We start from the raw sequence: 24,361 nt of genomic DNA, 5'->3' as shown, positions 1-24,361 counted from the left end.
TGTCTGCAGCATTGAAGGTCCCCAGGAACACAGTGCCCTCCATCATTCTTAAATGTAAGTTTGGAACCACCAACACTCTTCCTAGAGCTGGCCGCCCAGCCAAACTGAGCAATCGAGGGAGAATGGCCTTGGTCAGGGAGGTGACCAAGAACCCGATGATCAAGCTGACAGAGCTCCAGAGTTCATCTGTGGAGATGGAAGAACCTTCCAAAAGGAAAACCATCTCGGCAGCATCCCACCAATCAGGCCCAGTACATCACTGGGGCCGAGCTCCCTGCCATCCAGGACCTCTATACCAGGCGGTGTCAGAAGAAGGCCCTAAAAGCTTTCAGACTCCAGCCACCCAAGTCACAGACTGTTGTCTCTGCTACCACACGGCAAGCGGTAGCGATGCAGCAAGTCTGGAACCAACAGGACCCTGAACAGCTTCTACACCAAACCATAGGACTGCTAAATATACACTGCTCAAAAAAATAAAGGGAACACTTAAACAACACATCCTAGATCTGAATGAAAGAAATAATCTTATTAAATACTTTTTTCTTTACATAGTTGAATATGCTGACAACAAAATCACACAAAAATAATCAATGGAAATCCAATTTATCAACCCATGGAGGTCTGGATTTGGAGTCACACTCAAATTAAAGTGGAAAACCACACTACAGGCTGATCCAACTTTGATGTAATGTCCTTAAAACAAGTCAAAATGAGGCTCAGTTGTGTGTGTGTGTGTGTGTGTGTGTGTGTGTGTGTGTGTGTGTGTGTGTGTGTGTGTGTGTGGCCTCCACGTGCCCGTATGACCTCCCTACAACGCCTGGGCATGCTCCTGATGAGGTGGCGGATGGTCTCCTGAGGGATCTCCTCCCAGACCTGGACTAAAGCATCCGCCAACTCCTGGACAGTCTGTGGTGCAACGTGGCGTTGGTGGATGGAGCGAGACATGATGTCCCAGATGTGCTCAATTGGATTCAGGTCTGGGGAACGGGCGGGCCAGTCCATAGCATCAATGCCTTCCTCTTGCAGGAACTGCTGACACACTCCAGCCACATGAGGTCTAGCATTGTCTTGCATTAGGAGGAACCCAGGGCCAACCGCACCAGCATATGGTCTCACAAGGGGTCTGAGGATCTCATCTCGGTACCTAATGGCAGTCAAGCTACCTCTGGCGAGCACATGGAGGGCTGTGCGGCCCCCCAAAGAAATGCCACCCCACACCATGACTGACCCACCGCCAAACCGGTCATGCTGGAGGATGTTGCAGGCAGCAGAACGTTCTCCACGGCGTCTCCAGACTCTGTCACGTGCTCAGTGTGAACCTGCTTTCATCTGTGAAGAGCACAGGGCGCCAGTGGCGAATTTGCCAATCTTGGTGTTCTCTGGCAAATGCCAAACGTCCTGCACGGTGTTGGGCTGTAAGCACAACCCCCACCTGTGGATGTCGGGCCCTCATACCACCCTCATGGAGTCTGTTTCTGACCGTTTGAGCAGACACATGCACATTTGTGGCCTGCTGGAGGTCATTTTGCAGGGCTCTGGCAGTGCTTCTTCTGCTCCTCCTTGCACAAAGGCGGAGGTAGCGGTCCTGCTGCTGGATTGTTGCCCTCCTACGGCCTCCTCCACGTCTCCTGATGTACTGGCCTGTCTCCTGGTAGCGCCTCCATGCTCTGGACAGTACGCTGACAGACACAGCAAACCTTCTTGCCACAGCTCGCATTGATGTGCCATCCTGGATGAGCTGCACTACCTGAGTCACTTGTGTGGGTTGTAGACTCCGTCTCATGCTACCACTAGAGTGAAAGCACCGCCAGCATTCAAAAGTGACCAAAACATCAGCCAGGAAGCATAGGAACTGAGAAGTGGTCTGTGGTCACCACCTGCAGAACCACTCCATTATTGGGGGTGTCTTGCTAATTGCCTATAATTTCCACCTGTTGTCTATTCCATTTGCACAACAGCATGTGACATTTATTGTCAATCAGTGTTGTTTCCTAAGTGGACAGTTTGATTTCACAAAAGTGTGATTGACTTGGAGTTACATTGTTGTTTAAGTGTTCCCTTTATTTTTTTGAGCAGTGTAGTTAGTCCAGGTAGTTAAATAGTTAACCAATAGCTATCTGAGTTGACCCTCTTTGCACAAACTCTTTTGACTCATCACATATGCTGCTGCTACTGTTTATCTATCATGTTGCCTAGTCACTTTATCCCTACCTACAGTTGAAGTCAGAAGTTTACATACGCCTTAGCCAAATGCATTTAAACTCAGTTTTTCACGATTCCTGACATTTAAACCCAGTAAAAATTCCCCGTCTTAGGTCCATTTGGATCATGACTTTATTTTAAGAATGTGAAATATCATAATATTAGTTGAGAGTTTGATTTATTTCAGATTTTATTTTTTATCACATTCCCAGTGGGTCAGAAGTTTACATGCACTCAATTAGTATTTGGTAGCATTGCCTTTAAATTGTTTAACTTGGGTCAAATGTTTCGGGTAGCCTTCCACAAGCTTCCCACAATAAGTTGGGTGAATTTTGGCCCTTTGCTCCTGACAGAGCTGGTGTAACTGAGTCAGGTTTGTAGGCCTCCTTGCTCGCACACGCTTTTTCACTTCTGCCCACAAATACTCTATAGGATTGAGGTCAGGGCTTTGTGACGGCCACTCCAATACCTTGACTTTGTTGTCCTTAAGCCATTTGGCCAAAAGTTTGGAAGTATGCTTGGGGTCATTGTCCATTTGGAAGACCCATTTGCGACCAAGCTTTAACTTCCTGACTGATGTCTTGAGATGTTGCTTCAATATATCCACATAATTTTCCCGCCTCATGATGCCATCTATTTTCTGAAGTGCACCAGTCCCTCCTGCAGCAAAGCACCCCCACAACATGATGCTGCCACCCCCGTGCATCATGGTTGGGATGGTGTTCTTCGTCTTGCAAGCATCCCCCCTTTTCCTCCAAACATAATTATGGTCATTATGGCCAAACAGTTCTATTTGTGTTTCGTCAGACCAGAGGACATTTCTCCAAAAAGTACAATCTTTGTTCCCATGTGCAGTTGCAAACCGTAGTCTGGCTTTTTTATGGCGGTTTTGGAGCAGTGGCTTCTTCCTTGCTGAGCGGCCTTTCAGGTTATGTCGATATAGGACTCGTTTTACTGTGGGTATAGATACATGTGTACCTGTTTCCTCCAGCATCTTCACAAGGTCCTTTGCTGTTGTTCTGTGATTGATTTGCACTTTTCGCACTAAGGTACGTTCATCTCTAGGAAACAGAACGCGTCTCCTTCCTGAGCGGTATGACGGCTGCATGGTCCCATGGTGTTTACACTTGTGTACTATTGTTTGTCCAGATGAACGTGGCACCTTCAGGCGTTTTGGAAATTGCTCCCAAGGATGAACCAGACTTGTTGAGGTCTACAATTATTTTTCTGAGGTCTTGGCTGATTTCTTTTGATTTTTCCCATGATGTCAAGCAAAGAGGCACTGAGTTTGAAGGTAGGCTTTGAAATACATCCACATGTACACCTCCAATTGACTCAAATGATGTCAATTAGCCAATCAGAAGCTTCTAAAGCCATGACATCATTTTCTGGAATTTTCCAAGCTGTTTGAAGCACAGTCAATTTAGTTTATGTAAACTTCTGACCCACTGGAATTGTCATACAGTGAGTTATAATTGAAATAATCTGTCTGTAAACAATTGTTGGAAAAATTACTTGTCATGCACAAAGTAGATGTCCTAACCGACTTGCCAAAACTATAGTTTGTTAACAAGAAATTTGTGGATTGGTTGAAAAAGGAGTTTTAATGACTCCAACCTAAGTGTATGTAAACTTCAACTGTATATGTACATACAGTATCTACCTCAATTACCTCATACCCCTGCACATCGACTCGGTACTGGTACCCCGTGTATGTAGCCAAGTTATTGTTACTCATTGTATTTAGTCCTTGTGTTATACTTTTTAAAAATGATTTCTCTAGTTTTCTCTCTGCGTTGTTGGGAAGTAAGTAACTATTTCACTGTTACTTTACACCTGTTTACAAACCATGTGACAAATAAAATTAGATTTGAGATATGGTTTGTGTGTTTGTGTGCTAGGGATCAAGAGCTTGGGGGGGGGGGGGGGGGGGGGGGGGGAATGCTCAGTTGGGAGATTGGCAATCAGAACAGTGTTGTCAGGGCTGCCAAAGCTCTTAACAGGCTGTGAGAGCGAGCATGTGTGCCCCCAGGGCTGTGGCTTTGCTCACAGCATAGCCTCCTGGTTGGCTGTTCTTGTGACGCTCGTCCCAGGAGGAGAAGCTGGAATGCTTTTGGAGGACGATGCGTTCACCCATGATTTTGACGGGCCACAGACAACCCTAATATGTCTGGATGCTGCTCTAGCAGAGACTTGGACAGCTGTCTTGAAGCAGGCATACATGATGTAGCCCCCACCCCTGAACTCTTCATCCCAGATCCTGTCTACTTAGTCTGGGTAGTCCTGCCAAGCCCCTACGATGCAAACACAACTTTAGGTCCTGATCCAGCGTGGTGGGGCCTCTCTTGTGGTGCTAGCAGTAGACCGATGAAATCACTATTTTTTTTGTGTCTCTGAGTAAAGCTGTATTTTTTTGTGAGACTACAGCACAAGGGTAGATTACATCAAAGTTAATTTAGGAGTCAGTGAAAAGTGTCAGCCCTAGAGTAAAACATCCTTGTTCTTTTGTTGTCCACTGTAGGCACATGAAACTTGGTAGGCTTACTCGTTTGGTGCACTTTGACATGGCATAATATCCATTTTAGTGTGCATTACTGACCAAAAGGTTTGTTGGACATCGTTGACTTGATGGAGATTTTGTCTTTAAGTCGACGTGTACGGGTCATGTTGAGGACCATATCTGGCAATCACATTGAGCAGTTCAGTGGTTGGCGAACTCCAGAGCAGATAGCAATGGCCCATTGAAGTGAGGGGTGGGCTTAGGACAGGGGAGAGGGAGATGCATACTTGGCAGCCATTTTAAACTCTCCACCTGACAACCTTGGATGACCCTGGAATGCTGTGCTGCTTGACTTACCAGCAGGTCCAGAGGAACAGAACACAGTTCAGCCCGTCTTTTGAGTGCACCCTTGGGTGTAGAACCAACATTCATGCCAAGACGAGAGTTTCCAGAGAGTGAATTCATATCAACACGCACACCACACCACCACATTGCCTCTCTTGAGCTGTGCTGGGAATCTAATAAAACACACTACTCCATCATCATCATTGATGAAAATGACTTCCTCACTCGTACACACCATTTCCTCTCCATTTTCGGTCAAATCAAGCCTTTTTTCACGACCTCAAGATCCAAGTTCCTTCAATAGCTTGCCTATATCTAACATCTAGGAAAGGTTAGGGTTACGTTCCTCTGACTTCCCCGGCATGTGCTGTGAGACGGCCTGCCTTTTTATTCTCCTACCATCCTAAATCCCTCCAGTTATTCCAGCCTAATCAATGACGGGCGTTTCAGACGTGGACTGGCTTTAATTGTGTGATCCTATCTGCTTCATGAAGGCTGTTCCTCTGTCAGAACTCTCAGTTGCTCGGGAGCAAGCAACTTATAGGAGGTGGCTTATTTTCATTTCATTACCAACCATAACACATCAGGCTCGCGACGATGTGACCTGTTGGGTGTCCCGTCTTAACCATGCGCTAAGAGACCAGACTCATATCCCCCCTCCTCCTCATCTTCCTCCCACCTCATTCTTCCTCATCCAACCTCCTCATCATCCTCCTCCTTCCTCCTGCTCTCGGAAATCTGATGAAACCAGATTTTGAAAAGGGGGATTGAAATAGAGGCACTCATGTCTGGAAGTTGTTTTTTCCCGTAAAATGTTGGTAATCCCATAGTTTAATTTTGTGATTGGGATGTTTCCAGGTGGTGGTTTCTAATGCCTTCCAGATGGTATCCATGCCGATTCCAGTCGAAGTTGTGATGGCAGTAAAAATATTTTTTAAAGCTGGGATTTTCACAGTTGGGCAGGACTGGGATTGGCGGCTCTCTGACTGAATGAGGGAGACCAGACCACAGCGTCCTCCTCTGTTTCTGTTAGCACCTCTGATTGACAGCAGACAGAGAGAGGATGGTTCTATTTCCAGTGTTGAAATCCTGGCCCAGCTAGAGAGGACAGGACACGGTGTGATCTGGACCCAGTGTCCCTTTTGGCAGAGGAGGTCAAACTTTCCTTTGTCTCCCTCCACTCTTCTCCCTCTCTGTCACTCTTGTCTGTCTCCATCTCTCCTCCCTCTCTCTTTATCAGTCCCTTGCTGTTTTTCTTTCCTCCCTCCCCTGTCTTCAGTGTTCAGCCACGATGCACTGATTGAGCCAGAGTCTCGTCAGGAACAGCGTGTTACCCGAAGCAGTCAAAAGTAATGTTTTCAGGTTCCTCCTGAGTGTAGTAGCTTTGGTAAAATGTAACAAAAACCTGCCTGTGTGGATTAGGGAAAAGAGAGCTGGATATCAACTCTGATTTCAGGAGAGGCCCAGAGGCATGTTTAGCTATCGGTGCGTTTGCTGGCTGTTCCCTAGCTAAACTGAGGCCATGGGCAATGGCCTCCAGCCTCCCAGGTCCCTCTTCTCTATGATTGAGTTTAAAGCCATCACCAAGGGAGTTCCATTGTTTCCTCTGGTCAGGTAGCTGCTTTCCAGCCATGAAATCGAATCAATTAGGGGAACGTGGACCAGGGGGTCTATTTCAACACAACCCTAAACCAGGAAGCAACCATAGGAGTAGGCCTGAACTCACCCCCTCTCGCTGCCAAAGGTGCTTCAACAAAGTACTGGGTAAGGGTCTGAATTCTTATGTAAATGTGATATTTCTATTTTTATAAATTTATTAAAATTTCTGGTTTTGCTTTGTCATTGTGTGTAGATTGATGGAAAAAAAACTATTTAATACATTTTAGAAAAAGGCTAATTTAACAAAATTTGAAAAAGTCAAGGGGTCTGAATACTTATGAATGCACTGTATACACACGTGCACACCCACACTCTATTTATTAGGTACACCCATCCAGTACTAGATCGGACTCTCTTTGGCCTCCAGAACAGCCTGAATTCTTTGGGGAATGGATTCTATTAGTTTAACATTCCACAAGGATGTTGGTTCGTGCTGACGCTATGGCACCACACAGTTGTTGCAGAATGGACGATGGTACACCAACGCCGCTAGCCTTTACCATTGACATCAGGCAGGATGAATCCATGGACTCATTATGCTTATGCCAAATCCTGACTGCCATCAGCATGTTGCAACAGAAACCGGGATTCATCAGACCAGGCAATGTTTTTCCGCTCAATTGTCCAGTGTTGGTGATCTCGTGCCCACTGGATTCGCTTCTTCTTGTTTTTAGCTGATAGGAGTGGAACCTGGTGTGGTCACCTGCTGCAGTAGCCCATCCGTGATAGACGAGTTGAGTGTTCCGAGATGCCATTCTGCACATCACTGTTGTACTGCACCGTTATTTGTTGGTTTGTAGCCCACCTGTTAGCTCACACCATTCTCTGTCAACCTCTCTCATCAACGAGCCGTTCTGGCTCAAAGGACTGCCGCTGACTGGATGTTTTTTAGTTTGTTGCACCATTCTTGGTAAATCTGTGCGCCTGGCACCGACGATCATACCACACTCAGTCACATGTTTTGCCCATTCTAACATTCAATTGAACAATAACCGAAAGCCTCAATGCCTGTTTGTCTGCTTTATGTAGCAAGCCACGGCCACATGACTCACTGTCTGTAGGAGCAACCCCTCATAATGAACGGGGTCTAAATTAGATATAGACCTTCCATGCACTGGGAGAGGGGGTGAGTTCAGGCCTACTCCTATGGTTGCTTCCTGGTTTAGGGTTGTGTTGAAATAGACCCCCTGGTCCACGTTCCCCTAATTGATTCGATTTCATGGCTGGAAAGCAGCTACATGACCAGAGGAAACAATGGAACTCCCTTGGTGATGGCTTTAAACTCAATCATAGAGAAGAGGGACCTGGGAGGCTGGAGGCCATTGCCCATGGCCTCAGTTTAGCTAGGGAACAGCCAGACTCCAATCAAGTTGTAGAAACATCTCAAGGATGGTCAATGGAAACAGGATGCACCGGAGTTCAATTTCGTGTCTCATAGCAAAGGGTCTGACTAATTATGTAAATAAGGTATTTCTGGTTTTGCAAAAATACTAAACTGTTCGCTTTGTCAGCATGGAGTATTGTGTGTCGATTGATGAGTAAAAAATGAATTAAATATTGAATCCATTTTAGAATAAGGCTGTAACAAAATGTGGAAAAAGTCAAGAGGTCTGAATATTTCCTGAAGCACTGTATATGTGTATATTGATGATATAAAGGCAACAATTTGCTAAGATTTCAGAGTTACAGTTCATACAAGGAAATCAGTCAATTGAAATAAATTAATTTGGCCCTAATCTATTGATTTCACATGACTGGGATTACAGATGGGCATCTGTTGGTCACAGTTACTTAAAAAGAGAAGGGGTGTTGATCAGATCCAGTCAGTATCTGGTGTGACCACCATTTGCCTCATGCAGCACAACACATCTCCTTCATACATGTCAATCCAGAGCATCTCAGACATGCTCAATGGGAAAGGGGTATATCTAGTCAGTTGTCCAACTGAATGTATTCAACTTAAATGTGTCTTCCACATTTAACCCAACCCCAATGGGTGACATGTCTGAGTATGCAGGCCATGAAAGAACTGGGACATTTTTAGCTGCCAGGAATTCAGCACAGGTCCTTGAGACATGGGGTTGTGCATTATCATGCTGAAACATGAGATGATGGCAGCGGATGAATGGCACAACAATGGGTCTCCAGGATCTCGTCACGGTATCTCTGCATTCAAATTGCCATCGATAAAATGCAATTGTGTTATTTTCCATAGCTTAGGCCTGCCCATACCATAACCCTGCCCATACCATAATCCCACCGCCACCATGGGGCACTCTGTTCACAACGTTGACAACCACTCACCCACACAACGTCATACATGCTGTCTGCCCGTTACAGTTGAAACCGGGATCCATCACTTCTCCAGCGTGCCAGTAGCCATCGAAGGTGAGTGTTTGCCCACCGAAGTCTATTACGACGCCGAACTGCAGTCAGGTCAAGACCCTGGTGAGGACGACGAGCACATAGATGAGCTTCCCTGAGATGGTTTCTGACAGTTTGTGCAGAAATTCTTTGGTTGTGCAAACCCACAGTTTCATCAGCTGTCTGGGTGGCTGGTCTCAGACGATCCCGCAGGTGAAGAAGCCGGATGTGGAGGTTCTGGGCTGACATGGTTCCAAGTGGTCCGCGGTTTTGAGTTCGGTTGGACGGACTGCCAACTTCTCAAAAAAAAACTATGTTGAAGGTGGCTTATGATGGAGAAATTAACATTAAATTATCTGGCAACAACTCTGGTGGACATTCCTGCATCCAGCATGCCAACTGCACGTTCCCTCAACTTAAGGCATCTGTGGCATTGTGTTGTGTGATACGACTGCACATTTTAGAGTGGCCTTTTATTGTGCCCAGCACAAGGTGCACCTGTGTAATGATCCAGCTGTTTAATCAGCTTGTTGATATGCCATACTTGTCAGGTGGATGGATTATCTTGGCAAAGGAGAAATGCTCAGTAACAGGGATGTAAACAAGTGTGTGCACAACGTTTTAGAGAAATAAGCTTCTTTGTGCGTATGGAACATTTCTGGAATAATATTTTATTTCAGCTCATGAAGCAGGGGACCAACACTACATGGTGTGTGTGTGTGTGTGTGTGTGTGTGTGTGTGTGTGTGTGTTCAGGAGACCAGTGCCAATAACTTGGGTGTGAGTGCTGCCTTTTTAGATGGGGATAGCAGAGATCCCATACATGTGAGACTGGAGAACATGTTTCATGTATGGAGAGGATGTTTCAATGCTGTGGTCTCGTCATGTTGTGGTTAAACAGGTGGCCCCATGCCCTGTACGGTCTTCCTCTAGTCTACAGTATTTAACTCTGTTTCTCTCCCCCACCCCTGTTCATTCAATTCATTTGACTCCAACCTCCCTTCCCAAATATTAAGTATTTTTATATTTTTACAAGCAGTAAATCCATGTTGCTTCAAGAGTTATGATCATACACCGCAAGCCAGGTACATCAGCATCAGTTGGAGAATGGGGCCTTGCTTTCGACGGCTGGAATGAAATAACCATTGCCAGCCCTCAGCGGCCACTAAAACTTCCTTTATGGAAATCAATGTAGCCATCAAGAATAGCGGCGATGGTGGAAGTGCCATTGGTTGGTTGCGCCTTAACCCAAAGACATCATCAACCCTACTTTTCCAATATATGCGTCTGATTTTAACTCAAAACGACTGCTTATTCGCTCACAATAGATGATTGTGTTTTTCCTCTCTTTATTAGAGGAACAGCCAGACCTGACGTTTGAATAGGGTATAGGGTCTTTTGTTTCGCTTTTTTCCCCTTAGCCATTTGGATTCCATTTTCGTTGAAGAGGGATGATTAATATATTTTGTGCTTCGATAGACATGGGCTTGGTTTTTATGAAATATATCTGCTGCTCCACTATTAAAAACAATGGTTTTGTTCTAGAACCCTTTCTTAAAGATTTATTCAATTAAATCTAATTGAACGTGGGTGGTGTTCTGTTACCAGCATTAGACGTTAGGCGATTCCATAAGGAGCCATAAGGCCCCTCTCCCACCCACTTATTCTCCCACTCCCGTACACTGTTGCCTTCCAGATGAATGTCATGATGCTAAACGTATTTCTCAAGATATGAAACCTACTGTTCCCAAGTAGTCATTTTTCAATCTAACCATTTTAGAATTTCTACCTGGGGAAAGAGACCTACAGTATGAGAGATTTCCACTTGTGACCACAATTTTTTTTTACAATAACATTGTCATCCTCTCTGTAGCGTTCTTGGAAACAGTTCAGAGTCTAGACCTTCCCCCGGCCACCTGGTCTCATTTTACCCTCCCACAATAGTTCAGTTCCATACTGGCTGGGTATGTGTTAAGTCCATCCACTTATTCAGTGTGGTCATCTGTATGCAGCCCGGACTTACGGTCGGTGGTGACATGTATGACACGGACCCTGAAACACTGTCTTGATTGATGGAGTCACCGTAGCAGGTTACCTAGAAGATGCATTCTGTCTCCTCCAACAGTCTGATATTGATCAGTGTGCTGTGCTGCTCTGGGCCCCGGGCCAATAAAAGGGCCGTGAGAGGCCTCAGAGGACCAGGTATACCATTTTGCGTTGGCCCAGGATAAACTACTTACCAAACGGTTCCTGTCCTAGGGACACAAAGGTTTGCATTCAGGCTCTGCAGCACTGCTGAAATCAATATGGTGATAAAATTGACAGATAGGTAGTAAATTATGTGGAATCTTGGCCTGTCACTGCGCTGTCAGCAGGAAATCTCTTTTTAATAGTCTATTTAAGGAGAAGCAGGGTTGTGTTTTTCTAAGTCGGTGGGGGAATGTTGATACAGAGCTGCTTGTATGGGTGGGGGGTGATCTTAAGAAGTGGCTGGGCGAATCGCGTGCTGCTCTGACAGAGCAAACAGGACCCCCAGCCGCAGCATGCCGGACCCTTGCAGGTGCATGGAGGTGGGGGGTGTTTTTAAGAGGGGAGGGAGGATGGTTGCGGGGGGGGAGTGTGGGGCTGCCAAAGCAGCCACCTGTCGTTCCGTAGTTTTTAGGACTTCCTTCTCATCCGGTATTCAGCACGGCTCCCAGTTGGCCCAGTGTGTGTCCTGTTGCCAGAAGGCCTGATTGAAACCAACTGCCAACGGGGGCTGCCATGTGTTTTGATTGGAAGGAGGGGTTCGGAGATGGGGGTGGGATTGCGAGGCGAAACCCTGGGGAGGGAAGCGGGGGACGAGGGTTTTAGTGAAGAGGGGTGGTGGTGAGTGTTGGCGGGGATGGGGGGCAACCAGAATGCTTGAAGCTCCCACCTTCGGCACAGCTAAGAGATGAGATGTCTAGACTGCTTCATTTCTCCTTCACACCAGGTCGGGCCCGGTTCCCCCACTCTCTTTCCCATGTCAGAGCTGCAGAGTTTCTACGGAGACTGGCGTTGTAAAAATCCTTTTACGGCTCTGGGTCTACTAGGAAGAAAATGAGGAAGAGAGGAGTGTGGCAGAAAATCTGTCCTCACCTAGACTCCCTTCTGTCTTTATACTCTCTACCTCTTTCCTCTCGTTAAAAGTCCTCAATCTATGTACTCTGGCAATTGCCCGAAAATATGCGTTTTCCCATTAAAACCTATGAATTTTTCTGTGGCTTGTAGAAGGTTTTTGTGGTGCCGTGGGGAAAGAAATTAACGGAATTGACATCACTGGGATGTTGGGAGTTTACAGTTAGTTGCGAAATCTGCTGCGTTCTCTAAGGCACAAGCAAGGGATTTCCTCGTTCTCTTTACCCGATGGCTTTCTCTTTTGTCATAATACCTGTGGGCTGTAGTGGTGGGGAGGGGAAGGAAAGCTTCAGGGCATCATTGGATATTTAATTTTCAATAAATAAAGATTTTCTCTGAATGATGTACCGGATGCTTTTGCCCAGGTGGAAAACCCATTTTGGAAAAACCTGGACGTGCTCAGTCGGAATGCAAAGTTTCCACAGGCTGTACTCACTCCCAAGGTTAAGCCGCATGTACGAGGATCCTTCAGAATATTTATTTATTTATTTATTTATCAGGTTAGCGTGGCGTGTGGACCTCGCTGCACCGTGGCTCGACAGCTGTGGCGAGCAGACGTTACACTCCGCCTCACTGAATGAGGGCCTGACTTCGTCGCGACCTCTCAGAAATTGTGGATTTGCTATTTTGCGAAATAACAAACTATTTATTTATGTATTTATTATGGGCCCTGGTTCCTACAGTACAGCCATACAACATAAGACGTTAGGAATTCAAAAGTGTGAAGAGGCAGTTCGTGGGGGAGGAACCCCTGGTTTCCTGGTCTCCAGATGCATTGTCAGCTCCGTCAGACGAGGCCCTCTTCTAAGGGTCTTCTGCGTCGCAACGTTATGGTTTCTGCATCCCACATCCACCATCCATCCCCCTGTGTTTAGCCCCAGCCCTGTGTAGGGTGATCCACCCTCCCCTGGCCCCCCTCACGGTCATCCTCTCATTGGGCTTGACTGGAGAGGAGCACTTCTACAGACCAGACATGAGTTTCCATTGGCTGGCTGGCGTCTGCTAACCGCTAACCATTCCATATGCCTGAATGGGACCCATAGGGACTGAAGAGACAGACCGACCTGATTCACTGTCCCCACAGCCATACTGAGATGGTACTCTCTGGTGTTAATCTGTATGGTGGGTTTCACGTCACTTGTTGTGTGATGGTCGAGACAGCAAAGCAAGACATTACCTCTGTACTCTCGCTCTTTGCAAGACACCGAGGAACAGACAGTATTTTTACATGGAAGTGTAATAGGTAAAAACCATGTTCGTTTAACCTTGAAATAGTCAAATACTGCTGCCCAGCCATTTGCATTCATGTCCCAGTGTTGATCTCACAATCTGGGTTGGAGTGAATTCCAGATTTCCCCATACTAAGGAACATTGGCATCCTCTTAATTCAAATTTCAGCTTTTTAACGCAAATCCCGTATTCTTCTTGAAAGATGAGTTTTTCTATGACCAAGTCACTGATCTGACAAAGTAATTTGTTCCTTATCAACAGAACACTTGAGTCCATGGTTATAGTGTACTGTTTAAACATTACATTGCAAATATTTTAGTTTCCATTAGAACTAGAGGTTAGTGGGTTTGTCCAGGTTGTCGTGAATGAAAGGAACAAGAGCAGCTAACCTCGCTCCCAGCGGTTGTGAACATTTCCACATTTGGTTTCCACCGCTGCCTGTGACAGGGCTGATGGGTGAGTGTGATAGCAAGGGCCAACCATGAGACCGGGCCCCAGCGGGAGGCAGCCCTGGTGGGGGGAAAGAGAGGAGGGAGCGGGGGTGGCCTGGAGGTCAGGGAGTAATGGACACAGTTCTCTCTGGCCGAGAGAGAGGAACGGTGTTTGGGGGACAGGGTGAGGAATTCCAGAGGTGTGCAGGCTTCCTTTGCCTGCCAGACAGGTTGGTCGGGTCTGGGCTGGGGGACAGTGTTGGGGCTGCGGGGACAGTGTGGTGGCTGGGAAGAGAATAGTCTGGGCCGGGGGACAGCGTGGGGGCTTGGGGGAGAATGGTCTGGGCCGGGGGACAGCGTGGAGGTTGGGGGTAGAAGGGTCTGGGCCGGGGGACAGCGTGGAGGCTGGGGGTAGAATGGTCTGGGCCGGGGGACAGCGTGGAGGCTGGGGGGTGAATGGTCTGGGCCGGGGGACAGCATGGAGGTTGGGGGTAGAATGGTCTGGGCTGAGGGACAGACTGCGGCAGGCAGCCAGGAGCCCTGTACCTGCAGATCCAATCATCCCCCGCTGAGCCTTGCAGCTGCCCCTTAAAAGGTCCCAACCGACGAGGGCCTGCCACACACCCAAACTCAGCCGCGACCAACGCTGCCCAAACTCATCCCTGGAACCCTCCCCCTCAGTGTGTTTAGTAGTAAGCGACGCCCTCTACAGACGGCCCTCTACAGACGGCCCTCTACAGACGGCCCTCTACAGACGGCCCTCTACAGACGGCCCTCTACAGACGGCCTCAGCTGTACTCTTCAAAGCACTGAAGAGAATACTGCATATATCATCTGGCTGATTCTGGGAAAAAAACAAGTTTTGTAATTTGAGTTGTTGAGGCCTTTACTGGCCAGCTTTTTTTTGTCACAGTTGACTGAGTTCAATAGTTGCAATATGAGATTTCTTGTGAATATGGAAGAAACTAGATGCGTTCTCAAATCGACAGTCCCTTTTTTAGTTACATCTCTAGTAAATGAAGGGTTTGAGTGAACAGCTGTGTGCGTGAGTAATGAGGTGTGGTAAAGATGGTAATCTAGCTGGACAGCGCAAGATGATCAACTTGTGGTTTGTTCCTTATCACACCTCACTGTGTTTTTATAGCTGTTTGTACACCTGATTTGGTCTTTCATACTGTACAAGTCTGTATCATCATCAAAAATCTCGGAAATAAAACGAAGAAATATATTTATCAGCAGACTGAAAAACACATTGAAATTTAAGTACTTTCTTTTTCACTGGGAATTGCAAAATAACAATAAAATAAAGGAATCTTACCTGTTTGAAATAAACGCAATTAATTCATAAGCATATTTATTTAGACATGAATTTGAACAGATTCTTACAAATATTGTACAGAACATCAAATTACATAAGACCGAATGCTGAGGATTTATCTTCAGGAGAAAGGCAGTTGTCCGTCGGGGTAGAAACTCACTGACCACAAAAAAACTGTTACATTTGAAGTGAAAGCTGTGTTATATATTTGGTTTGTGGAACAGTTCGCTCACTTTCCAGCAAGTAGCCTGATCCAGTCAACTATGAGTTCCAGTTTTGCCTGCCCTTGTCCATTACAACCCTCCTTACCACACCCCTTTTAGTTCCACCGTGGCTCATCTGAGTCCTTACCGACTGTCTAGGAGTCTGTCATGCAGAGAGGGTTGTGGTTCTAAAGTTTCAGGTTTATCAGTCTGCATATGCAGACGTGCTCAGGTAAAGAAAAGATGAGAGCAATGTTATTTTTTTCTTCTCTTCAAGTCTTTTGAGAGATCATGGAATGGAGAAGTGTTGAATGTTTTTTAGAGGGATGATTATTCTCGATCTCCTCTTTGAGTCCGGGCATGCTTCCATTGTCCAAGAAGTTCCAGTCTCTTTCGATCCAAAAATGATTACCTCGTCAGAAACTACACTTAGCATCTCAGTTCTGATTTTTTTTTTTTATGGGGGGGCTTAAAATTAAATACAGATTTTGATTTATGTACACCTTTAAGAACGTCACGTTTCTGGTCCACAGTTCTGGTTCATATGCTGTGCTCATCAAGTCAGTTTCTTCCCTCTGTCGTCCTCCAGATATTAACTTCTTAGAGCAGTTTTCCTGTCTCTGTCTTTGCTCTGAAAGAAAGAAAAAAAAACCAGTTAACATTTTCTAGTAGGCTATTAATAGTAAAAAATGCTAAACACTTTGTGAAAATACATTTCCAAGACGGATTCTATCCCAATCTTAACTATTTTACAATGCACCTTATTGATGAGGTAGCGTAAGTAAAGGAAAATAATATTGTTTGTCTTAGCCTGTCAGACTGGCCTAGTTCAATTCTTCTAACCCACTGGTCCAGCCTGCAGTGGAGGCTGCCTGTAGGCCTTTGTGGACTGGGGAGGTATGATGTGGACTGGTCTGGGGCTTGTGGGCTGTAGCATGGCCATGGGGGAGGCTCATGTTTTCTCCTCTCACCATACACTGAGTGGCAGAAGTAGCATTAGGACACCTGGCTCACATTGTGCTCCCTACGGATTAACCCAGAGACTGGGAGACCAGGCCATGGAATGCCATTTCCACGGCTACGTCTGACGTAGGCAGGCCCAGGCGCTCTGTCAAAACACTCGTCTCCAATTGATGAGGTCAGACAGTCTCTTTTGAAAACGGGCCAGGAACTTTTTATTTTCTTTGGTTTATTGTTTTTGTTCAGTGCCACTTTAAAGTCACATTCGTCGGCTCCAGGGATCACTTACCCCCGACTAATAGGATTTTTGTTTAACATTTGTTTTTCATATCCTGTATAACACATTGTAAAGATGTATAGGGCTAATTCCGCAGCAGCTGAAACCAAATATGAAGCCTTTTTTGATTGAACTCACACCTTTTTTATTTTCTTTTTAAAGCTTCCACCACTTGCTTATACAGCATCTAATTACATGGGAACGCTTTGTTGTTTTTATAAACATATCACAACATATTACATTTCCACAGAGCCGATCTGTTTTTATTCTGTCCTCAGGCTTCATTCTTTAGGCAAATATTTGGTTTGGTTTCGGCCGGACAGGTAATGCTGGCAGATTACAATGGAGGCACTTTGTGTGTGTGTGTGTGTGTGTGTGGCGTGCGTGCGCGCAGGGGTGCGTGGATTTTCAGACGTAACTTGAGCCCTAACGGACGATTCATCTGTTTGGGTTATTGAATGCAGCCCGCTTTCCGTCTGGTCATCCTAACTATTCTGAGCGTGAGTTCTTTACACCCTGTTTTGTCTGTAGACAAAAGTTGGACACGATATTACATATTCTAGAATAACTTGTTAAACAGGTGTTTGTAGGTGTGAAGTGAAAAATGTGTCGTTTTTTAATCACATGGTTAAGGCTTATTTTACAGTTGGACAATAGTATTTAAGATTAAAATGAAATATTAAGTTACAACAATATTTCAACTAAGTGTTATTTTTAATTCTAGCTTGCTGCTCAGCCTACTGTTAGTTCACACTGGGTCATTTCATAATGTGTTACATGTTCACACTGAGACTCCCGTTGCAGGGAAAAGCTTTAGGAACTTCCGTATGGCTGTAACGAAGGAACTCGGGATAATTACAGAAAATATCAGCCATGTGGCTGCTAGGCTAGTGCACAGCTTTGGGACTGGCCTCTGAGGCTGTCTATACTCAATTAGTCATCTGTTGGGTTAACCCCAGCACCAGTACACAGAGGAAGCTCACCAAGCTCTTTCCCCTGCTCTCCTCCAAACTGCTGCTGCACACGTACTGTCCATTTGAATAGGGGTTGTCTGCTCCTGTGTCCTGTTATGCAATCCCCCTGCCATCCTTCATAACCCCTGTCTTCACCTGCTACAGCTATTAGGGAGAAAGAATGCTCCCTTCCTAATGGACTGTGCTGAGCAGCCCCCAACGAAAGAGGGGGGTGGGGGGGTAAATGTTTGTCCTGCTCTGTCTTATGTCATTATAATGGGGCTTTAGTTGAAGTGCACTTCTACACAATTGATTTGCTGTCAATAGAAATGTAAACCGTTTCATGATGGGGTGTGTGTGGGGGGGTGTATATATATGTGTGTGTGTGTGTGTGTGGGGGGGGTGTATGTGCATGAGATGTCTAGCTTGACTATGTTACATGGAAAATGATTTATTCCACTCCAAGCAAGGTAGAGCTGTGCCAGATGGATACAATTTTGGAATGGAAAATGTGATAAGATCACACACTTACCAACACCTACACACATCTGTAAGCAAATCATTTCTGTGTGTGTCCACATCAATTGGCCTCTGACTTCAGTGGCAGGAAAAAGCATGAAATACAATAAAGAGAATTCAGAGTGAAATGACGGTCTCTCTCTGATGATGTAAAATGTTTGGTCTGACTACTGATCCAATGAGTAGTAGGCTAGAAAAGAGCACCATCGGAGCACTTTGATTGGTTGATTTGAGTCCAACACAAGTACTGAACTGGTGATATCATAACAGTATGCTAATTGATCAATGAAGCATTGTATCATCTTTCCTACACTTCCAAATGCTTGTGAATATTCTAGATCGCACAACAACTCTCCTGTTGTTCTTTTCAATCATCCTGTTCTCAATTTGTTCTCTCTCTGAATTGGAAACATTTTGACGTGTGTTCTACAGTACCTCAATGTGTTTCCTCTTTATTTTCCTCTTTCTTTAGCAACAATAAAGCTATGAGTCTTGGCCGAGCAATGCTTTTCACGGAGTAATGAGAGCTAAGAATGGGTAAAGAGAGCAGTGCGGTTTGGAGTGGGTCGCTTCACCTCTTAAAGCCTCGACTACAAAGCCGAAGCCCAATCTGTTTCGAATATCGGCCCAGCTCAGGCCTCCTATAGACAGGCCTTTAATTCAGGAGAAAAAACCTTAAACAGCCATTATCTCATTTGCTGGTTTATTCTGCCTTGCTAAAATCAATGAAATGGATGAATAGGATTGCTTCCAGTCGGGCGAATGTCCATTAGTCTCTTTTTATTGTTATTAATTGTATGACTCCTGCATCTCTGTTTCCTTCATGGTCTTTTAAAGAGCCCCTTTGTAGCAGTGAATACGTCTACGAAACATTACTAATAGGCTTTTACTTGAATTGGTTTTTGATTTGATGCATTATTCGCTCCTTGGTGATGCTATAACAAGGTTGATCCAGATACTGTTCATGGTGGGCTTGTGCTATTACACTTGAAAGTTGAGCATAGCTTTCTGTTAGATCTGTCCAAAGGTCAGGAGTTGTGCCTCTCCAGGACATGTTCATACATTAATGATGGCAGTGTAACACGTCTACTGTGCAGCTCTGTGGTCTGCGATTGAAGATCTCTAGTGATGGTGTGTGTTGTCTAGAATGGGAGTCATATCGTATTCATGATTTATTTAGGAAGCCAGAGGTCTGAGATGCAGCGAGGCAGGTTGTGTGTGTGTGTGTGTGTGTGTGTGTGTGTGGTTGACAGTGTTATTAATTGGAGCCCTAGGAAGAGCCTTAGGTCAACACAGGATGCGTGTGTAAATGGCTCACTGACAGATTGGGGAATAAGGCAGATGTTCCCAGAATGCTTCCGATCAGAGCACGGAGACGTAGGTAGCTGATTTTACGTCTCGGTATTGGAGTCATGGTGCGTCTCGGTATTGGAGTCGCGGTGCGTCTCGGTATTGGAGTCGCGGTGCGTCTCGGTATTGGAGTCGCGGTGCGTCTCGGTATTGGAGCCGCGGTGCGTCTCGGTATTGGAGCCGCGGTGCGTCTCGGTATTGGAGCCGCGGTGCGTCTCGGTATTGGAGTCGCGGTGCGTCTCGGTATTGGAGTCGCGGTGCGTCTCGGTATTGGAGCCGCGGTGCGTCTCGGTATTGGAGCCGCGGTGCGTCTCGGTATTGGAGCCGCGGTGCGTCTCGGTATTGGAGCCGCGGTGCGTCTCGGTATTGGAGCCGCGGTGCGTCTCGGTATTGGAGCCGCGGTGCGTCTCGGTATTGGAGCCGCGGTGCGTCTCGGTATTGGAGCCGCGGTGCGTCTCGGTATTGGAGCCGCGGTGCGTCTCGGTATTGGAGTCGCGGTGCGTCTCGGTATTGTGTTTGCTCGACTAGGAGTTAAAAGGAGTAAGTCCAGTATCAGAGTTTAGAGTTTAATCACTTAAAACGCCTTCCGTTCTATATACATTGTTTACTCCAGGATTTTCCTTTCCTCTGTGCTTTTTTTTCAATGAAATACATTTTGGACAGTCTTCATGTTTTCTGAGTGTATAATACATATTGTGGTGGTGAAATATAGTACCTAACCGAAAATGTCCCAGTGTCATGGTTGACTCTTAATTGTTAAGAGCATGTGGTATATTCCAAGTTGGAAAACTGCTTTGCTCTTGTGAGTTGAAATGACAGTTTCCCCCACTCTGTTTTTTGGTTTTGTGTTGTATTTCTCATGGCTGGAGCGTGATTTACGCTTTTATTTTTAATGCGGCGTGGTGTTGGCTTTATGAGCCAGAGTCTGCCCAGGCGTATGCTGAGGAAGAGCAGAGGAAGAGGAGAGAGCGAGAGAGGGATAGATGACGTGTTTGTATTTGGTGTGACACTTCCTTGTTTAGGCTATTTTCTGTTGGCCCACAATTCAGTTGGTTCATAACTTCTCAGACCAAATAGACAATGGGAAGTGCTACTGAATACAGGAAGCAAATTGAGACCTCTGAGAGTTTGGGATTTGGGTCTTACTACTGAGAGGTTTAGTTGAAGCTGGACAACTGGGCATCCTTATCTGTCACTGTGTCTGAGCACTGAGCTCTCTCTTACCCTCCAGTACAGCAGAGTGCATAGGATTCCCTTTATTCATCTCACAAGAACAGATGATCCTAAATACATAAGGGAATAATAGATGTAGTTTTCTTGTCTAAGGGTAGCGTAAGTTTGAAGCTTTTCAATCTTTTATTTCAAATCACTTAGGCTATAAGAATCATATAGGAAGGAGCCATCCAGCATGCTACTTCCTAAACAAAACGCCTTCTAATTGGATAATGCTTTACTTTAGTGCAAGGTTTCTGAATCTCTGTCGTGGGGCCCACCCTGGGTGCACGTTTTTGGTTTTTGTCCTAGCACTACACAGCTGATTCCAATAACCAACTCATCATCAAGCTTTCATTATTGGAATCAGCTGTGTAGTGCTAGGACAAAAACCAAAACGTGCACCCAGGGGGGGCCCCACGACCGACTTTGGGAAACCCTGCTTTAGTGGTTGGAGTTGTGGTGTTTTGTATCCTACTTGTGGCACAATGGCATATGCATGGTGTGGACGGATGGGACAGACTAACTCACCATTTTCCTTTGGTTGCTAAGGCAGAATGTGCAGATCTGTTTAGGCTGGGAGTTCTCTGCGTCGTGGGCCGGGGATCCATGCTGATGTAAATAGTGGGCAGAGGAGGTCGCTCCAGCATGGCATGGCTGCCCGTCCCCGCATGTCTCCCCAACCAGCAGCACGTTGCCCAGGTGGGAGATGTAGCTGGACGCCAGCCGCAGTGTCTCGATCTTGGACAGCTTCCTGTCGGCTGGCTCGGTGGGGATGAGGGTCCGCAGGGCGGTGAAGGCCGTGTTCACGCTGTTGGTGCGGTCCCGTTCCCGCGCGTTGGCTGCGTTGCGCTGCCGCGGCAGCCCAGTCGTCGGAGAGATGGAGCCGTCCTGCGAGAGCAACATCTGAGGCGGGAGCTGACCCCCTCCCAGGCGCCCTGCTCCAGCACTGCCCGGCTTCCGTTTGCGGCCCCCGACTTTGATGTCATAGCCTCTGGCGTCCAGCCTGAAGGAGTGGTCGTCTGAGCCCGAGCTTCCATCCTCCTCGTCCTCGGACAACATGGAGATGTCTGAGTATAGGTACCGGTTGGGCGCCGGCCGCACCATGGCGAAGGACATGGTCACTGTGCTCTGGAGTTCCAACAGTCAACTAGCTCTATCTCTACTCGGGGCTTTGTTTACTACTGTGCCACCTGGACATGCATGGATAGTTCAATGATCACACAGGAAAAAAGTAACAAGTGTTACCTCAGTATCTCTCTCTAAATCCTTTGACTCCGATGCACTCCAGTCCAGTATGGCGTGGCTCCTCTGTCATTAAAGTCCCATGTGGAGTTTTAACTTTCCTTTCTCTAGGTGAGAAACCAAATGGAGGAATGTCAGGTCCCACTGCGTTTCTCAGATCCTCTCAGGATACGGTTTGTCTCTCTCTCGTTCTCTCTTTCTTGCTTGCTCCTCTCAGATCCACGTCTGCGTGGCTCCCTCAGCTCGGCTCCACGTCTGTCCCTTGCACTTTCTCTCTCTCTTTTACACTCTCTCTCTCTGTGCTCAGATCCACATGTGGTTTCTGTCTGAGAGGTTGGGTATGGTTAGGCTTTATAGCCAGTGGGAGTGTCTGGTGCTACCCCTCCCTCCTTCCCTTCTTCTCTCCCTCTCTCCCTCCTTCCCTTCTTCTCTCCCTCTCTCCCTCCTTCACTCCGTATGCAAATGTCCCAGCTGGCTTGGGGAGGGAGGGAGTCCAGCACATTGTGGATCTACTATCTGCTACTATCTGCTTCCTTATTTAACCCGACCCGGGAAAAGCCATGTAAAGAAGCTTCCGGAAACCATTGTGTGAAAGAAGGAGTCTTTTGTTGAATACCGGCTGCTCTGGGCACTCTCTATTACTGATTAATTGTGTGTAAACTGGACGCACACAAACACTACGGGCGGTCCATAAAACTCCTGCAAAGTTAAAGACCGATTTAAATGTCAGCGATTCAGAATGGGGAACCTCGTTTCTCATCTTTTTATTTTTCCAAATTTGTGGCATAACCCCTAACTTAACCCCAATGCAGTCAAGCTGGGAGGTGAAGGCTCTTACTTAGCTAGAAAATGTATCATCATCCCACTCTTTCTCATCAGTGATTCCCACCCAATGACAGAGTGCGATTCTTCAGAGATTTACTTGGGGAGTTTAGGACTAACCCTCACAACAAGACTGATGCTGTCATGGTGTCTACATTGGTTCCATCACTCTGGGGAGTGAGTTGTCTTTCACTTTTGTGTTCCTCCTTTAACCCAGACTGGAGCCATTTAGTCATGCTGCTAGAACCAAAAAGAAACTAAATGTGGTCCAGAGGGACTATACGTCAGGTAGCTTAGCACACCTGTTTGTCACTGAATCATCCTGTGGCAGAAAGACAAATGGAAGAACCGTTCTCAAGACTCTGTTAGGTTTGTAGATCCAGTGTATGACAGATGTTGGCCTTACTGTTTGTGTTATTGGACGTTGACGCATCGACGGCGCTTGATGTTTCCACATTACGGAAAGCAACTTGAACTCCCTTAAGTCAATTCTTAATGCTCAGGAAGCCCCAGAGATTGTTTCTGTTGACGGTGATATATGTTCTCTTTTCCTGACACCAGATGGGCATTAAACAGATTGTTCTTCTAGCATGAAGATTGTCAATTACTCAGTGCTGTACGTAACGTTTACATACAGACTGGGACAGCGTGTAAGGGTTGACAGGGTAGTTCTCATATGGTTAGAAAATGTTTGTTACCAAACATTAACTTTGGATGTGCTCTATATTTTCTAACTCTTTCCCAGGGGTATCATCCAAGTGCTTTTAATTGGTTGATAGAATATTCAACAAATTTTACTGGCCAGGTACAATTACCTATGAAGTCCTTCAAGTGACAAACCAAATGTTCTAATCTCGACTGAAAATTCAAAAATGTTTGACCAGTCCTCTATTCCACTCTTTATACGTATAATTCATCATCTTCATACCGGTTCGTCAGATCATTAATGATGTGGTCGTCTGTTGGTCCCTCCCTGGTTTGAACCGATCGAGCCTGTAATGTTAGCCTCTTCCTAATGATGTGACTTGGAGTCTAACAGGTCCATAGAGTACAGGCCTTTTCCAGGAAGGATGGCGGCATGGAGCTCCTGTCCATTTCTCTTGTCATCTTCTCCATTAGTTAGAATTTGGACTGGAGTACCGTCCCATACTGGTTGGTTTCCTACTAAGCGTACAATATAGCCCACCAGTAAATAACCATCCATTTTAAATATTACTTTTTATAAATGTGATTAGGTTAAGATGACACAAAATAGCCTTGTTATCATTTTGGCTAATACTATAGTTAATTGTTTTGTCAATGTCACTGGTAAGTGAACTTGTCTTAACAAGGTTGGGAAATGAAATGGCATATTTAAAGCTTGCACATTCTTATCCACTTATGAATTCTTTCAGAGATCTTGTCTATTTTAATAGATGCAAGGAAAAGTCCTTGATTCTTTATTAAAAACAAAATGGGATGTTTGGATTTGTTTTATTTGCAGCATTAAATCATTAGTGAGCTTCTAAATGCAATGGTAGTGAAATAATGTTTTCCTCAAGTCAAAACATGTCCTCCGATTATCTTCTTCCAAATATACTTTTCCTCTTATTCTTTCTCGGTCGAAGCAATTG

General features: G+C 45.9%; 2 protein-coding genes across 3 annotated transcripts in view; one reads left to right on the top strand and one right to left on the bottom strand.

Moving 5' to 3' along the window:
• The window catches only part of bop1 (BOP1 ribosomal biogenesis factor), a 121,244-nt gene that overhangs the window by 38,761 nt on the left and 58,122 nt on the right, over window positions 1-24,361 (top strand). The window lies entirely within an intron of this gene.
• Window positions 15,227-22,226, bottom strand: LOC106570425 (basic helix-loop-helix transcription factor scleraxis-like). Its single transcript, XM_014142746.3, has 2 exons — window positions 21,213-22,226; window positions 15,227-16,041 (listed from the first exon to the last, which is right to left on the bottom strand). Exons 1-2 carry the CDS (start codon window positions 21,798-21,800, stop codon window positions 16,003-16,005), a joined length of 627 nt encoding a protein of 208 aa, XP_013998221.1. The 5' UTR covers window positions 21,801-22,226; the 3' UTR covers window positions 15,227-16,002.

This window comes from Salmo salar, chromosome 14, assembly GCF_965601325.2.
Source record: "Salmo salar chromosome 14, fSalSal1, whole genome shotgun sequence".
In the NCBI taxonomy this organism is placed as follows: domain Eukaryota; kingdom Metazoa; phylum Chordata; class Actinopteri; order Salmoniformes; family Salmonidae; genus Salmo; species Salmo salar.
This window is presented reverse-complemented; position numbering and strand designations above follow the sequence as displayed.